At 37.2% G+C, this 15,070-nt stretch overlaps 1 protein-coding gene across 7 annotated transcripts in view; it reads right to left on the bottom strand.

The window, feature by feature from the left end:
* KAT6B (lysine acetyltransferase 6B) overlaps nt 1-15,070 on the bottom strand; it is a 162,988-nt gene that overhangs the window by 85,068 nt on the left and 62,850 nt on the right. The window contains exon 1 of one of the 7 annotated variants that reach the window (XM_073240800.1): nt 9,852-15,070. The exons of the other annotated variants lie outside the window; for them this stretch is intronic. Within the exon in view, the coding sequence (XP_073096901.1) occupies nt 9,852-9,878 (27 nt within the window). The 5' untranslated portion in view covers nt 9,879-15,070. The remainder of the gene's footprint in view (nt 1-9,851) is intronic. 7 annotated transcript variants of the gene reach the window in all.

A 15,070-nucleotide genomic window follows, 5' to 3' on the forward strand; every position in this document is an offset into this window, starting at 1 on the left:
TCCATCAGTGTAGTACAATGCTACAGAGTCACTACATGTCTTCTCTCGGCTATACTGCATTCCCCATGCTTCCCCCCCATGTTATGTGCGCTAATCGTAATGTCTCTTATTCCGCTTCACCCTCTCCAGTCCCTTTCCCTTTGATTACTGTTAGTCCATTCTTGGGTTCTGTGAGTCTGCTGCTGTTTTGTACCTTCAGTTTTTGCTTTGTTCTTATGCTCCACAGATGAATGAAATCATTTGGTATTTGTCTTTCTCCACCTGGCTTATTTCACTGAGCATAATTCTCTCTAGCTCCATCCATGTTGTTGCAAATGGTAGGATGTGTTTTTTTTATGGCTGAATAATATTCCATTGTATATGTGTACCACCTCTTCTTTATCCATTCATCTACTGATAGACACTTAGGTTGCTTCCATGTCTTGGCTATTGTAAATAGTGCTGTGATAAACATAGGGGTGCATATGTCTTTTTGAAACTGCGATCCTACATTCTTAGGGTAAATTCCTAGCAGTGGAATTCCTGGGTCAAATGGTATTTCTATTTTTAGTTTTTTGAGGAACCTCCATACTGCTTTCCACAATGGCTGAACTAGTTTACATTCCCACCAGCAGTGCAGGAGGAGGGTTCCCCTTTCTCCGCATTCTCGCCAGCATTAGTTGCTCCTAGTCTTTTCTATATTGGCCATCCTAACTGTTGTGAGGTGATATCTCATTGTTGCTTTTTATTTTGCATTTCCCTGATAATCAGTGATGAAATACCAAACTTCTTACGTTCCTTTCTACAATATTTCTAACAACGGAATTATATGCCTATCATTCATCAAATAAAATTGTCCTGAATTCATTTCTTAAAGGTCTGTTTCATATACAACTCTCATCATCCTACTTGAGCCTATTCCCAATAAATGAACAGGAACTGAGAAAGTAACTTACTTACCTAAACATTAGGAACTTGAATCTTTCCAATAACTTCTGCCTGCTTCTGAGGGCCTGCAGTTTCTTCTGCCACAGTATGTAATTCAGCAGTGTTTCCCAGTCCTTAGGCATTCCTAGAACATCCTCAGTAGTTCTACTTCATTCACACATCACCTGTACTATTATTTTTTTAGTAATTTTAACTTGGCTCACTTTTGTTCTTTTTAAAAGGTATGTGAAAAGAAACTCAGCTTAAGCAATAATATCCATGAAATTACAGGTTTGAATTAGGTTCCCCCTGCCCCACATGTATTAAAATAAAAGTATGACTACAGAAATGAAATGGTTGTTCATGATCCACTGCCAGTGGTACAATACCATACTCTAGGATTCACTGACATAAGCCAAAGAGTTTTACCATGGGATCTGCAGCCTGCAATACCTTTCATAATATATACAACACATACCCCTTTGCTTTACACCAGGTAAGAATTCAAGTCACAACAGAATCAGATCTATGGATTTGAACGATACCATGAAGAATTGTCTAAATTTCTGATCAGATTGATTAAGACCAACAAACTAAGCTCCTAAAGGGAAAATATTTCCAATTATCTGCTGGGTTCTTTTGTAAGATATTATCTGCTAAAATGTTCTGGTTTTAAAGAGCAAACTGGTATGCTTTTCTAGAAAAGTTATTCTTTCTTGTTTGAGCACTACTCCATCCATTTACCCATTCTTTCTTCCTTCCTCCCTTCTCCCTTCTTTTCCTTCTTCCTAACATCCTGTCTTCCTTTCCTTTCCTTTGAGGATTTTCAAAAAGAAAGGTGAAGGGGCCTTTCTTTTCAGGGTAAGGAGACATTTCCTAAACTTGATAGATTTCTTCATAATAGCAATTTTGCAGTTTATTTTGGGTACTTTATCAAATTTGACTCCTAACGCTTACTTTTCTATTTTAGAGAATATTCAGACTCTCGATTGAGAACAATGATCTTTCGCAAACTAAAAAGCCATCCTATATTCAAACATGTTTTTAAATGTGAGCAGTATTCTAAACTTACTTCCGACAACCCACACAATCACAAGTTATTTTAGGAAAAAGACTTAGATAGACATGTCAACAGAGGCTAATACTAATGTGCTGTTCTTCCAACAAAAAGGTTACTGACCTATCAGTAGGAGTTGTCTTTTCTGGCAGAGATGATAGATTTGCCTTGTCTTATCTACACCCCCTGCTCTGTCCCCATAATGAGCCATGCCATACATGTGCAAGACAGCTGGCAAGGGGAGTCAGGGTCTGTGGCCATGGGCCAGAGTAAAGCTTACCAACCCACTCAGGGCCTGGACCTATGACCCGTGTCTCATTAGCACCTTGCTCCAAGCAACTGAGCTGCCACAAAAATCAATAGTGGCTTAAGCCATTTTGTTTACAAGTGAAACAAATCAGGTCAGTCTGACAACCAATAGTTCAAGCAGCCACCAGAGAACTGCCAAAAGTACAGAAGAACCAACCGTAATTCTTCCTCATGGGGCTCCTGCAGTCCTTGTTTTAGGGTTCTCCTCCAAAGCAAGGATGAATTTGGAAGGGGAGTAAGTATATAATAAGAAATACCAAGTATTCAGTGCATGTTAATGAAAGATAGTAACAGAAGAAAAGCACCTCTACAACTTCTTAAATGATACCCTTCTTTCTCAGTAGTTAGAAAATACTTGATATAAGCACACAAAAAAAGAAGAAGTCTATACTCAGGAATTGCAGGGTTAAAAAAATCTTGTCTAAAAATACTTAGACTACAATAGTCCATTTACATTAGGAAACCATTGATATGAGGCAAAATGAAGAAACAAAAACAAATCCATAGCAAATCAAGCTCAAAAGAGATCATTATATGAGTATTTCCATTGCCAAAAGTTTGGATTTCCAAAACATCCTAACAATCTTTCCTTTTAGAATACACAGAAGTTAATATTAAGAAAAGTTCCCTGCATACCATTTCATGCTAGCATTTTAGTGGTTAGTTTAATTGGGGTTATCCCACCTTGAGGTGGAACAGCAAGGGAATGGAAGAAAACGGACATGGCTATTTTTAAATTATAAAAAATCTCTCTTTGAGGGACAAAGCAGCCTTATGAACAAAGGAGAAACACCAGAGTTTGGAAAACTGCCCCTTAAATCAGTTAATAAACCAAAAGATAGTTGCAGAGAACCAACTACCCAGTCACCATTATATTAAATGCTATGTGAGAGAGATAAGAAATGTCAAAGTGCTCATCCACAAAGCATATAATCTGGTTGAAAACCTAAGATTAACACACATTAAAAAACAAAAAATCCAACTAAAATACTGAACTGTATAGTTTGGGCAGTAAGTGCTGGAGGCATTCTTCTTGTGATGGCAAAATATGCAAGTCATACCAATCTTCCTGCTAAAGACAATGTAAAAAGCTAGACAATATCAATATGCCTTCATACAAGTGTCAAAGGGCTAATGAGACAGGGGTGAATTATCTGTCCAAGATTTGGTGAAGGCAGAAGGCCAGAGACCAACACTCAGAGCCATTTTTTGTCCCAAATTTATTCACCAATACAGGAAGACAAGCTGAGATGAAACTGTGGGGGCCTCTCGGCCTAAAAAGTTTGGGGTCTTTAACAGGCCAGTTCTACTATAAGTTGAGCCATACCTAAGGGGAGAAGTAAACTTCAAGTAACTCTAAGTAACCAGTCTACACACGGATTTGCAGCCCAACTCATAACACCTGAATCGTGAACCTGGTTTGAGGAGGCCTTAAGCTGCTCAACCTAGGCTTAAGGCCGAAGCACATAAAAATTCTAGACCTCAAATTATTTCTATAAATATTTATCCAAAAACAATATCCAATATTATGATCAGTACATGAAGAGAAAAGATACCATGAATCAGAACTAGAAGAAACAAAAACATCGGAATCAGACCCAAAGAAATTTCAGTTATTGAAAATACAAGCAAAGATTACTAAACAATTACATTTACTATATTCAAGAGATAAAAACCAAGCTTAAAGATCTGTCAGGAAACTGTGGCAAATTTGAAAAATAACAATAGAAATTCTATACCTGAAATATACAATACTGAAATTAGGAACTCAGTGGATGAGTTTCATGGCAGATTAGGTAAAAAGAAGAGAGAATTAGTAAACTGCAATTGAGAAGAATTATTCTGAGTACAGCCAGAGAGAAAAAGATGAAGAATACAGAAGAGAAGGTAAGAGCATAGAGCATAAAGTGAGAAATTACAACATATGTTTAATTGGAAACCCAAAATGAGAGAAGAAGAGGATAAAGTGGAAGCAATCTGAAAAAATAATGGCTGAGGATTTTCCTCAACAAAAAGGTATTAATCCTCAGGTCCCTAGCAGAATAAACAAAATGATACCCATACTTAGACATATCACAGCAAAGCCTCGAAGATAAAAATCAAAGAAAATAGTTGAAAAAGCAACCAGAAAAAAGGCAGTTGCCTTAGATTGACCATGAAGAATTGTCTAAATGTCTAAGATTGACAAAGTCATAATACAATGGAATATCTTCAGTGTGTTCAAAGAAAACAACCCAGAATTCCATAGCAAAAAATAGTCTTCAAAAATTAATGTGAAATAAAAAGAAAATTATTTGTGCCAGCAAACATGTATTCAATAAATTCTTTTCCAAGATCCAGTCATCTATTTATTTTTTTATACCCCAGTCATCCAAATATAAAACATTACACATACATAGTAGGCAGTAAACAAATGCTTAATGAACTGAACTGCCAGGTTAGCTCACATTTAATACACCTAGAACCACTACGGTGTATTAGAACAGAGCAAGAATTTTTCTATTTTCTTTGCTGTTATGTCCCTCACCTAAACCAGCATCTGTACATAGTTAAGTATTAATAGATATTATAAAATGTATTCTTATTATTAACAGAATTAAAATATTAGATGCTATACTACAAGAGCTGACCATAATTATTTCTTCCCTTTGTTTCTCCAAAAAGACAATAAAATTTTAATGTGTATTCTAAACTGATTACAAAGAAAATGCTCATAAAGATGTAACTTGAAATTTTTTTAAAAGGCTAAAACTTACCTCTTGAGAAAGTATTATTACAAAAAGGTGGTTCCTAACTACATTTCTACTTTCTCCTCTCACTAGGCTCTCCACATGCTCTATCCTCCACTCTTATTACGTGATTTGTCAGTCTACAAAGTCACCAGTTTTTCATGCATTCATGCCAAATACTATTGCCTCTGTCTACAATGTCCTCCACTTCCATGCCAGTTCTCCACAAAGAAAAGTTCTCTCATTCTTTAAGACCCAGATCAAATGTCATTTCTTCTGAAAAGGCTGCTTCAACACTGTGACCCAGTAAGTTAGTAACTCTCTCCTCTCTATTCATACAGTACAAAGGCCTTTTATAGAAGGTACTACATTGTGCTACAATTGTATACATGTTTTCTATCTCATTAGAACTAGAAGGTAAGAGCCATGTTTTTTCCATTCTTTTATCTCTCTACCCCTCACTCCAATTTTAGTGACTAGGGACATAGTAAGTATCCACAACTGTTCACTAAGGTGATGAAAGACAAAGAAAAGAATGAGGAAGTATAACAGATTGGAAGAGACAAAAAATAAATAACTAAAGGCAATATGGGATCTTGGATCGGATTCTGGGATAGAAAAAATACTGCAGGTAAAAAACTGGGTGAAATTCAAATAATGACTGTAGTTTAGTTAACAGCATTGTACCAATGAATTTCTGGTACTGATAACTGTACTATGGTAACAACTGGTTAACAAGTGATCAACATCAGGGTAAGCTGGTAAACAGTACATATAAACTACTATTTTGTACCTTTTCTGTGTTTATTTTCAAAATAATTTTTTTAAGTGCTTGCTGGATTGAATTATTTTATCCTACTGTGGGAATGTCACAAAATGTCTACTTTTGTACAAAGTGCTTAGAAACACAATGTAAATAAATAATGGGACAGGTCAAAGGAACCACTGTCATATCTATACTACCTGAATTATTACCAAGAATGAATTTATGTACACTGTTTCAAGTATAATTTTTAAAAAAAAGCCAAGCAAATAAATTATGTGAGAAGTACAAAGCAAATTTATACCTGCAATGTGCCTATGGCCAGTGCATCAATAAAAACACGTTATTCTGAACCACCACTATAAGCACTCTCTGGATAATATGGAACTTGGTGATGTACAGAAGAATATGTAAATCATAATACAAGGAATCCAGTACTAGTAGACAGATATTTCATTCTGACACGTATTTCACTGAAATATGAAACCCAGCTTTCTATAATATTGTGCTATACTACAGAGTAGAATAGAAAAATATGCCCCTGGTAAAACTGTTGAGATTGTAAAAATACAAATGTAGGAGAAGGTCAGTTTAACTTAGAGAAAAAGGCAAATTATCAAAGAGAGCACCAGTTCAATAAGACATTTAGAACTACAGATATAAGTGATAATACAAAAGTGATCTACAAGACAAGTTACCATTAAGGCATTATGATGTCTCACAGAGTCACTACAATGGCAACACCAGTATAAAAAATTATAGATTTTTAAATACCACCATTACATGCAATGAAAGTGAATTTTAAATCACTGTTGCAACATGGATAACAGTGGCACTGGGCAGCAATATTGGACTGGTGTACTTGAACTCACCCACCAGCACATGTAACATTTTGAAATTTTTTCTATTTAAGACAGAGGTAACTAGGTAATTCTTTATCTCAAAGACTTATGAAAAAGGAAATATTCTCATTCTACAGATACTTACTGCAACTTAGTACGTGTCACTGTGGTGGTATTGAGGATACAGAAAGATACAGTCCCTCCCTTATTGATGTTTACAATTAGACAATACTGTGATGATGTCAGTGAGAAACAGAAGGCAATGGAAGCCCAGAACCTAGAGGCCTCAAAGATTTCAGTTACACTGACAGAGAGATCTACATGATGAGTGAGCACCAGCTAGACAAAGGACGTAGAGGTGTGAAGTGGGGTTCTCGGCAAATGAGGCACCTTATACAAAGGAAGATCTGGAAGTTTATGGAACATGGCATATTCAAGAAAGTGAGGTAAATTTGGAATGCTACAATGTACAGCAGGACACTACAAAATAAGCATTTATCAGACTGTAGCCATGACTCTCAAAAACATAAGACTTACATGGATGCTTTAAACTGATTCTCTTAAGCTACATATAGTAATAGCTTATCATTATGATTATCACTACATTTGCCAAAGTAAGATCATGTTTTAGTGAAAAGCTGTATTTTTAAGATGTTTTCTCTGCTTTTAAGGAAACTATAGACTTTGAAAACAAAGTATGTGTCAACAGGAAAAAATCAATTTGTACTGAAATCATAACCTAAGTAGGCCTTTCAAATTGTTGAATTTTAAAAAAAGGCTCTTTATTAAAGAAATTACTAATTTGTTGAGCCAGCTGCTTGAAAAGTTATCAATTTTGGCTCAAGTCTCTTACTCATAAAATCCTAAAATTTTCCAGAAGAAATAAATTGCATTAACCTTTGCATTAAGTAAAAGTTAAACATAATAAATACCAAGTCAGCTAAATCCAAGATGGTTGTGTAAGCATCTAATATTGAGAAAATTGTGTTGAAAACTACTCATGTAATTCTTTGGTTTAAAAGGAAATCATTTAAATAATGCATCTGATTTAATTTTATTTCTCATTTTTTCTGAGACCAGCATCTGCTTTCTGTCATAGGACTTCTAATTTCTAGATTAGCTAATTACACTTTGAGAAAGCATAGTGATACACCGTATGAAGAATATGCGGCAGACTCACTAAGTAGGTTAACACCGAAGCTCACGGGAGGCTGGAGGACAGGTCTGCCCTCGCCTGGGAACTGTATGAGGAGGAGGCATGACTCCGTTGGGGAAGCCCTGGGTGATTTCCACAGGTCAGGTCCCTTCACCGCTCTCGGAAGCAGATCCATTAAGCAGGCCTTGGGCATATGAGTTTTCGTTCACCTCTGTGCACTCTTTGAAAAGGACAAATCTCTAAAATACAAGTTGTTGCTTGACTAATGTCAGCTAATATGCTTCTTTAGCAAGATTCAAGTCTAGTTCAATCCTTATAAATTCTAGAAGCAATTAACATTATGAGAGTACTTAAAAATCTATTTCAAAGTTTACCAGGGGGATGCTTAATTTCAGATTTCCTAACAAACGATATCTGCAGAGTTCCCTAACATTCAAAATAACTACACTGAATAGCTTCTAACACCAAAACTCTCCCTCAAACTACTCACCTACCCCTTTCCCTCTTTTCACACTCCAAATTCAAGTAATATTTCACGCCACTTATTTATCTCCAGAGAAGACTCTTCTTTTACACTTGACTTAATGACCCAATTGATAGTAACAAGGACACTACGCTGTCAAAAGCAGACAGCTGCTCCAGCTGCTGGCTCCCCTGGGGCTGCTACTGGGGAACCATGTTAGAGAGCCCTGCAGGCTGGCACAATGTAAGGTGATCACTGTGCTCCTCAGGGACAGTGATATTAGATAGAGCACTAAATCATATGGGTCATTAATGAACTTGATCATAATTAGGAAATGCCATAGAACAAGAGATGAAGAAAAGTGTCCCAGTATGTGTATTCCTTTGTATTTGGAATTTTGAAAGCCTTTGTACTTGGAAATTCCTTTGTACTTGGAATTTTGAATGCCTAAAACTTGGATATGGCTGCCCATGTTATATGCTGCATTCACAGCTATTAAAACTGAGGTTAAAGAGGGAGAAAGAGGAAAAAACAAAATGCTCACATAACAAATAACCCTTCTACAATATAGGCAGAGAGAAATATGGCTGAACTTCTGCATAAATAGGTTCACCTTCTAGGAAGTTATATTATTTAATGACAATTAGAAAACCTACTGAAAGTTGGAATTCCTCCTTCAGTCCTCTCTCCTTCATCCTTTATCACATATATGCCAGAGTTGAGTAACATGCCTAAATAGCCTAGGAATTAGGATATTTATAGACTAAAATCATTAGCAACTGAAGATATGCTTAGAGGGAAACCACTCTAGAAATCCTCTGTAATGTAAAAGGGAATATAATAATTGGGGAAAAAAATATACTTTTTAAAAAGTAATTATGAACACTCAATTGTCTTTTCCCCCCAGATTATGGACATAATACAAAGTCTACAAAATCTATCAAAATATTTTTGAAGGAAAGATAATTTGAAGTGGATATCAAAATCTCAAATATTACAAAAATAGTAATGAAAAGTCATGATAAGAAGACAGGGAAGGCATCAAGAGAAACTAATGACATCGTTCTATAAAAAAGGCATGGAACAGCAAGTGGACTAAGGTCTAAAGTGAGTGAAGACAGTAATAAATTGTGTTTAGTCAATTGAAAAAATGTTCACACATACAGCCACACACACATATATGCTGTCATTTAAGAAAATGAATACTAGAGGAATACAAACAGTGTTTATCAAATATGTTCACATATCATACTCTGCTAGGTTCCCATGGAAATACAAGAAAAACAGTTACTTTGAAGACTTTAGAGGCAAGATCTTTTACAAAATAAAGCACTCAATATCAAAATACATTTTTAAAAATATATTCTTTCAAGAATGAAGGAAGAACACAAGATTCTCTATCAAGAATCAAAGAAAAGGATTATGAAAATGGCAAGGGATAGACTAGACAAGATAAACAACAACTCAAGCCTAAGTTCAGAGAAGAAATGGTAAGAGAGGACATAGCTTCTGTGTATATAGTTTTTACTTCCTGTCTTCATCCATAAAAGATGAGCGATATCTGCTTTATACAAGTTCAAGTTTTCAGGCTTAGAAAAAATTCCTTTTAAATCTAAGAGGACTTACCAGACAGGTTGTTGATCTGTATTCCATTAAGTCTGAAAAGTCAGGGATACTGTCTGAGATGCTACCAGAGGTCCGAATACAAGCAAATGCCACCAAAAGAAAAAAAATTAGGTAAAAAATTTCAGAAAATAACAGATAAGAAAACAGTACATTCACCCTCAGCAAAAACTTTAGAAAAATTAAACATTATTTCTCAGTACCCAGAAGTAAAGCATCTTTTAGAAGCCAAAACAGAGTCACTAAGCACTAAACCTCAAAAACCAAGTTCATTTCTCCTCTTGAGAAGGTGGTTGGGTACTTAGTCACAGATGTCACAAACAAAATAGGTAGTCTATTATGTCACAAACAAAATAGGCAGGAAATTGCTGTCATGATATGATTATGGAGAAGAAAGAAAATTAGTTTAATGACAGGTGAATTCACTAATTGGCTGAAAAACCACAGTAAAACCAAAGCAGACTGATTAATACAACAACGACAATGGGAGGTCTTTCCTCTGTCCCATCCTACTCAACAGATACAGGACCTCAACAAAGCAGGAAAGTAAAAGAGAACATTAAGGGGAAAAAGTGACAGCCAAAAACAAAAGTGTATTCAATCACTGCTCCCTTCAAGTAGTTTGGGATCTAACTAGTATGGAGTAGGGTTGGACACCAAACACTCTGCTTATCCTACAAATATTGTAATTGCTCCACAACATTTCCCATGAAACAAAGAACAGGTCAAGAGCATTGAGCACCCAAGAAACACACACAAAGAACTTGGAAGAGATTCAGGCCTACTGTAGAACCCAAGTGGTCCAAACGTTAAGTCAAAAAGCACCTTTGGCCCTAGACTCTGCTCCTCATCCAGAAGGCCAGTATCCATACAAACCCAAGAGGGGAAGAAGCATACAGCCAAGAGTGAGAGGAAGTGGGCTCCGAGCTTATGCACAAAGTGGGGAAGTTAGCCAGGAAAGATGTGGAACTCTAGTTCTGGTGCAATGCTAACCCAAATCTGAGTAGTTCAGCTCAGTATCCAGCCAGTAAAGAGCTGGACATGCAATCACCCTTCCATACGATCTTAGAACTGATTTTAGGGAACAGACCTGGCCTCATTTACATTTTAATGAGGCCAGAACAACCATCTTCTACTATTCAGATTTCTCATGTCCCTATTACTTACTACTCCCCCAACCTCATCATATATATATTCTTGTGGGTATCATTATTAAGTAACCTTGATTTGGTATCCAAAAAGGAGAGAAGCTGGGGAAGAATTCTCAGTTCCCAAGGGGAAGAGGAGCCAGGGAAGAATTTGAGCCTCATGGGCCAGGTCCCTGCAATCTACCAGAGTAAGGATAAACATTCAACTATATATATTTTATGCACACACACACACACACACACACACACACACATAGATAAAAAGAAAAAGGAACTAAGAGTTTATATTAAGGACTTAAGTGTTAGGAGGTTATTTAAACTAGAAGAATATATAAATTGGAAAAACAGATTATCAGGAGGAATATATTATGGTTGACCCATATAAAATTGCTGTTTTTATAGGTCAAAAACAATACAGTATCAGGGATTTTACAATGTTCAAATGAGTTTATAAAGTATTTTGCACTGGAAAAGACCTTCAGTGTGACTGCACTGGAGAGCACCAGAATGAAGAGGTTCAATATGAATTCAGAAGGCACCCTGACAAACAGGGCAACCAAACTGGGAACTGGAGGTGTGCAAACAGAATAGAGCAACCACCCTCCTCTCAAGAGATTTCTGTAGTGTCTGATCTCTAAGATCCCTTCTGAAATATCCTGAAAGTTCTTGTCCACTTAGACTAAGCAAATTCTGATGGGGTTGATTTGTCTGTACTAAGAGTAGAGAGGACAGAACAACTGTAAAAAGAATGTGTCCTGAAAAGACAACAGGACAGAGAAATTCAGGAAGGAAGAAAATCACCCTTTCCACTTCTTTCAGCCCACCTCTGCAAAACCTAGAGATCATCCTGCCTTGACCACGGTGAAATCTCAGCCTGTATCTGCAGGCAGGAAGAATACACCCTATTAAGCACATGCTATAAATTTAAAGGAAGAGGTTAGCACCACTAAAATTTAGTGAAGAGGTCTGGAATAGAAGGTTCCACTGAGACAGACTTAAACTGCAAAACTGTGGCTAGGTCGGCTTGGCACAGGTAGGTAGTTTGAGACAGGCAGACTTAGAGAACATGCACGCCAGGAGCTAAAGCTCAAGAAGCAGCCTGCAGAGCAGGAGACAATAAATTTAGGTGGAACAAGAGTCCAGGGTGATATCAGGGAAAGTGTGCCAAGACTGGGAACCACTGACTACCATGCTCAGGTTTACACTCTGTTCACTTTAGTCTTTTAAGCATAGTTTATAGGCAAAACGAAAGACTTAAGTCAAAAGTGAAGAGGACATTTCATGGAGTCACGTACATGTCTGAAATATCACAATGCTTGCCATCCAAGAAAGAAAAAGGCAAAAACATGTTTTGGTACATCAGTTGTTGCTTTGTTTTTCTGTTTTTCAGGTCAGATTTTGCTACACTTTACTTTTAATGGTTTATAAACCATACCAAAAATGTCTTGTTATTTTTCTGCAAAAATTTTTCCACACACTTCTATCACAAATGTTATTAGACCAGGTTCATCTATCATTTCCTATCCAATGAACACCTCAGCTCAAATGTGAGAACAAAAACAGTGTACATTTTTTGAGCACTTATGTGTAAGGCAGTGGCATTTCAAGGAGTAGATGGAAGGAGTGGTCCACCCAGGGTGCGGGCAATAAGGGGTTACTTCTATGTAGAGAATTTAAAAACAGTAATAAACTGACTGAAAGTCAGTCTGCTTATTATCACTTTGCACTGGCAATTCTAAACAATTCTAACTCCTCCCTGCTGGGGTTGATGGCTCCCACCAACCACCTCTTCTTGGTCCACTAATAGTACTAGTGCTCAGCATTGTATTAAGTATTTCACAGACTAGAAGAGAGAGGCTCAGGAGACTGAGTAGGAGGAGGAGGATGTACCCCAGGTCTGTATGTTTGGCACAGGTAGGTAGTTTGATTTCACCGCGGTCAATTTCTTTAGATAGGCTAATAGAGTGACCCTACACAGAGGAGCTAACTAATCTATGTCTAGACTCCTGACCCATAGAAACTGTTTAACATACAAGCCACTACCATTCAGGGAAAATAAGCAAAAGACAACAGATACCCCCAGTTCAGCGCAGCTGAGAGAGTCATCAGCTGAATTTGAATGTCATCTTCCATTAGCCTACCTCCTACCTTTTCCATCAGTCAATCAACAACTGACTGCCTATGGCTCAGAGAACACTTTTTACTTATTAATCATTGCCCAGTTCTTGCAGTTTCCCTAGAGAGTTAGGCAGGTTAATTCTGCCACATCCCTGGCCACTGTGGCCTGAGGCAATGATCTCTCAAGACAGCCAGGCAATGGTAAAACTCTACCTCATGAAAACATTTTGGACTCCTTAGCATTCATTTTAATGGGCAAGGACATCTATATTTATGTACTGTCTAAATCCCCATACTAGAAATGTCTTTTCTTAATTGCTTTAACTCTAGACTATGCCTTTTACTGGAAGTCATCACATTGAGAGAATGCAAGATATAAATAAGAAACAATGTACTTGAATTTCTCCAGTGATTAATAATTTAACTGTGCGAACAACCATTTCGTTTTCTCAGTTTCTCCATTTATTAAGTAGAACGTTAAGTCACAATCCTCACAATTTCAGTGAGGGTAGGATTTCTCTAATAATCAAACATCTTTCAACCATGAAACCACAAAGGCCACTACTGTCAGGAGCTTGGAAATTACAGTGAAGACATTCCCCCTCATTCCATCTCCCAACTACAAAAGGGAGAAAGATAAGATAAATAAAATTGCCTTCACAAATTTAAACTTTAATATCAACACATACTTAATATGAGTAGAACTACCTAGTAGCATGAGAGATGTAAAATAGCTTCCAAGTATGGACTTCCAGATGCTGGATGTATTAACACTTCTAAAGAAAGAAGTCAGTTAAGTGGTCAGTCAGCAATGGAATGCAGAGACTAATGTAATGGTAGGCAGAATTCTGAGATGGTTCCCTAGTATATACATCCTCTACAATTCCCTCCCTGTGAGTGTGGGCAAGACCATGAATATGACAGATTTCACCCTTATGATTAGGTTATAATATATATATATGACCAAGGTAAGGGGATTTTGCAGATGGAATTACAGTCCCAAATCACTGATTTTGAGTTCATCAAGAGGAAGATCATCCAGGCTGGGCCTTACTTACTTGAACAGGTGGAGGGTTGTTTTTGTTTTTGTTTTTAAAGGATTAGAGCTTGTAAAGATGGAAGTAGGTAAGAGATTCTCAAACTGACCTTGAAGAAGCAAAAAGCTAGGTTGTGGAGAGGGCCATGTAGGAGCGCAGCCTCTAGGAGTAGAGGTCCTCAGTCCTACAACCACAAGGAACTGAACACTGCCCACAGCCAGTGAGCTTGGAAGAGGATCCCAACTCTCAGATGAGATCACAGCCCCAGCTGACATCTTGATTTCAGTCTGGAGTGACCCTACACAGAGGAGCCAACTAATCTATGTCTAGACTCCTGACCCATAGAAACTGTGAGATAATAAATGTGTTTCAAGCCTGTTAAATTGTGATGATTTGTTAACAGCAATTTGAAGCTAATGTAGCAAGTCTCCAGATAAGTTGGCAGTGCCCATCTAAACACTGTCCAGGATGTAGGGAAGGCATCCTGTTGTCAGAGAGAAAAACTCTGATCATCTAGTTCTCCTGGTTAGATGCCATGCTCACTGATACAAGCTTAGCTTCCCACATAGGTCTGCCTTCAGGGAGATAATATACTGACCATTCAAATGACTGTCTTGAGACAGTTACTTCCCAGACAAATAAGCAAATAAATATGTTGGCCCTTGGCTTCATGTATCAATTTCTTTAGATAGGCTAATGTGAGTCTGTCCCTAAAAGAGAGCTCTGCCCTTGATACCCAGAGAAAATAAGGATTTTTAAAAACTTGGCAAAGCTAAGGATCAGCCAGATCCTGGACTGTATTAATTTTACATTGCCACAGTGTTTTAAAACAATGCCCCCCCCCTTTTTTTCAGTTCACGGTTCTTTAGTTCATAAGTTCAGGCAGGCATGACTAGATTCTCTAAAGGTCTGGCAGAGC

Source organism: Manis javanica, chromosome 7 (assembly GCF_040802235.1).
Source record: "Manis javanica isolate MJ-LG chromosome 7, MJ_LKY, whole genome shotgun sequence".
NCBI lineage: Eukaryota > Metazoa > Chordata > Mammalia > Pholidota > Manidae > Manis > Manis javanica.